Source organism: Solenopsis invicta, chromosome 8 (assembly GCF_016802725.1).
Source record: "Solenopsis invicta isolate M01_SB chromosome 8, UNIL_Sinv_3.0, whole genome shotgun sequence".
Lineage (NCBI taxonomy): Eukaryota > Metazoa > Arthropoda > Insecta > Hymenoptera > Formicidae > Solenopsis > Solenopsis invicta.
In genome coordinates, this window is record NC_052671.1 from 232,249 (window position 1) to 235,030 (window position 2,782).

Sequence of the window (2,782 nt, forward strand, 5' to 3'; positions counted from 1 at the left end):
AATAGGCAAATTACGCTACGCAAGTTACGCTCCATGTGACGGCACCCTAAAGGGCCTCGCACATGAAATACATAACATAACATAAGCACAACATAAGACCGATAGACCAATGAGTATCCAGCATAAAGTCGCCATATTGATTTACATAAGATTCCCATTGGTCCAGAGGCCTTATGCTACGCCTATGCTCTGTTATGCATTTCATGTGCGAGGCCCTTAAAGCTTATTGGTTGTTACGTTAATCATGAACTGTAAGTATGTAGAAAGATAGCGACTTTTCAGTTTGAAAAATTTCCCCATGGACAGAATCAAAGTCCTCGGGTGTACACCCAAGGACTTTGATTCTGTCCATGGGGAAATTTTTCAAACTGAGAAGTCGCTATATTTCTACATACTTACAGTTCATGATTAACGTAACGACCAATAAGCTCTAGTCGTTTCATTAATCATGAACTGCGAGTATGTAGAAAGTGGTGACTTCTTAGTAGAGTCCTATATAAAGAGAGAAGCGACATCGAACCCCCACCACAACCTTTAGTATCCAATTGAGTCCTCCACCACCATTTTGGGACCGCTCTAATGTCATCAAACACCAGTCGTATCATTCTACAAACATCTGTGGTCACAATATGGCTGCTCGCTTAGCCAATCAAGTATCAATCAGATTACCAATCAGAGCTTCGGACATCAATGTCGCTTCTCTCTTTATATAGGACTCTACTTCTTAGTTTAGAAAATTTCCCCATGGACAGAATCAAAGTCCTTGGGTGTACACTCATTTAGAAAGTTCAGGAACAGAAAACAAACGGATAATCGTTGTGCGTGAAAAGATTCACGTGAACCACAGATATCTATACTAGACTAGATCGCTAACCTGTGACATTAGCATATGACAGTATTGAGGCAGGAAGGATATCCGGTTTCAGCTATGTTACCTACAACAAAATGGCCGCTCCAATGCCGCTCTTGCTTGTCATTATGGCACGATATCGAAAAAACACACTCGATAATCGCAATTAATATGCTCAACGGTGCTCAGCGCTTAACCGGTTTAGTTGTCAAACCTGTCAAACACATACGCACTAACCTAATCTACGCGTAGATGCCATTTTCTTGTTGGGTAAGATGGCCGAATCCGGATATCCTGCCGAACACAGCTATTCAGCCGAAGGTAGCGATCTAATTGTTAGATAGATATCTGTGACGTGAACTCTCTATGAGTAAAAAATGAAAAAATTAAAAGTGAAACGTGAAAAGTTCCACGTGAAATTACATGATTGACCCCCTGCACCAAACTGTACTGGAACGTTTTTTATATTATATATATATATATATTTCATTTTAAGTGCACACTAATTCAGGGAGTTCAGGAACAGAAAACAAACGGATATGTCCATTTTGATTCTATCTGGTACATTTTTGCCGTTCTATTGGTATACAATATTTTTATGTTGGCAACTCTGCAGATAACTATGGTAAAATCCATATACGTGTCACTGGTACTGCAAATGCTTGCTATTTGCAGCTATTTGTCACTTTTGTCACGCGAGAAATTTTCAAACATTTTTCTCTCGTATATAATATCTTGCATTAAAAGCGATATGACGGCGTTAACAGTGCTATATAAATTTTCATCCGAATATACGAAAAACACACCCAAGAAACTAAAAATTATCGATGCGTACTTATTGTACGTCTTTCTGACGGGTGTTATTCAATTTGTATATTGCTGTCTTGTCGGCACCTTTCCCTTCAATAGTTTTCTCAGTGGTTTCATATCCTGTGTATCTTGCTTCATTCTAGGAGGTAATTATAATAACTTGTTATACATTTTTCTCTTTATTGCCGCAACGGACGAGGCAGTCAAGTTACTCACCGGTACTACGTTAACGTACACGTATTGACAATTGCAACAATTATTTACTAAAATTGACTCTCTACTCTTTTTTGCATATTGCATAATTGATATGAGTTTCAGTAGGCCAGTACGTCAATTCGGTACTTTACCATATATATAACTACATATATATATATATATATATATATATATATATATATATATATATATATATATAATTATTTACACAAATTATTGTCTCTTCATCCATTTCGTAGATTATCAGATTATTTTATTCTTTTTTTTCCAGTTTGTCTTCGATTGCAAGTTAATCCACAAAATAGAAGTCAATTTCATGGTATAAGCCCAGAAAGAGGATTTGCAGACTTCATTTTTGCACATATTATTTTACATATTGTTATAATGAATTTCATTGGATGAAATATGCAGCTGCTATATATATAATTACAATAGACCAACAGTGTCATTTTCAAGAACAAATGTCTGACACATACACACACGCGCGCGCGCGCACACACACACACACACACACATATAAATACATATAGGATCATGTTTTTCTACCATTACTGATTTTCATTTGAATATCTTGTAATTAATTAATAAAATAATGAAAATAATTATAATCTTGTTTTTTCTTGTTTCCCTTTTTTAAATATAGGACTAATATTGTCACTTAAATGTAATTATTTCAAATTCTTAGTTTTGTTTGTCAATGTCACTCTTATAAATTTTGCTATATATCTTTTAATATACATTTAAAAATAAAGATAGAAATATTTTTATCTATATAAAATTATATATTATATAAACAAAATATACATTGATTTGCCATATTATGTAATATTATGTAATATACATTAAGACTATGTTATTTTTCAATAAATTGGAAATATATGGGCTAATAAGAATATATCGCTGTTG

At 34.3% G+C, this 2,782-nt stretch overlaps 1 protein-coding gene across 1 annotated transcript; it reads left to right on the forward strand.

Moving 5' to 3' along the window:
* Positions 1-1,464: 1,464 nt before the first annotated feature.
* LOC113006056 (dolichyl-diphosphooligosaccharide--protein glycosyltransferase subunit DAD1) lies at positions 1,465-2,484 on the forward strand. The gene is made up of 2 exons (XM_039452549.1): positions 1,465-1,806; positions 2,148-2,484. The coding sequence occupies exons 1-2, from the start codon at positions 1,473-1,475 to the stop codon at positions 2,276-2,278; spliced, it is 465 nt and encodes a 154-aa protein (XP_039308483.1). The 5' UTR covers positions 1,465-1,472; the 3' UTR covers positions 2,279-2,484.
* Positions 2,485-2,782: the final 298 nt, after the last annotated feature.

Excerpts from the sequence above, each read along its gene's own strand:
- LOC113006056 (XM_039452549.1), top strand. The coding sequence starts at position 1,473 with ATGGTAAAATCCATATACGTGTCACTGGTACTGCAAATGCTTGCTATT. Across the intron at positions 1,807-2,147 it reads ATCTTGCTTCATTCTAGGAG|TTTGTCTTCGATTGCAAGTT; the intron begins GTAATTATAATA and ends TTTTTTTTCCAG.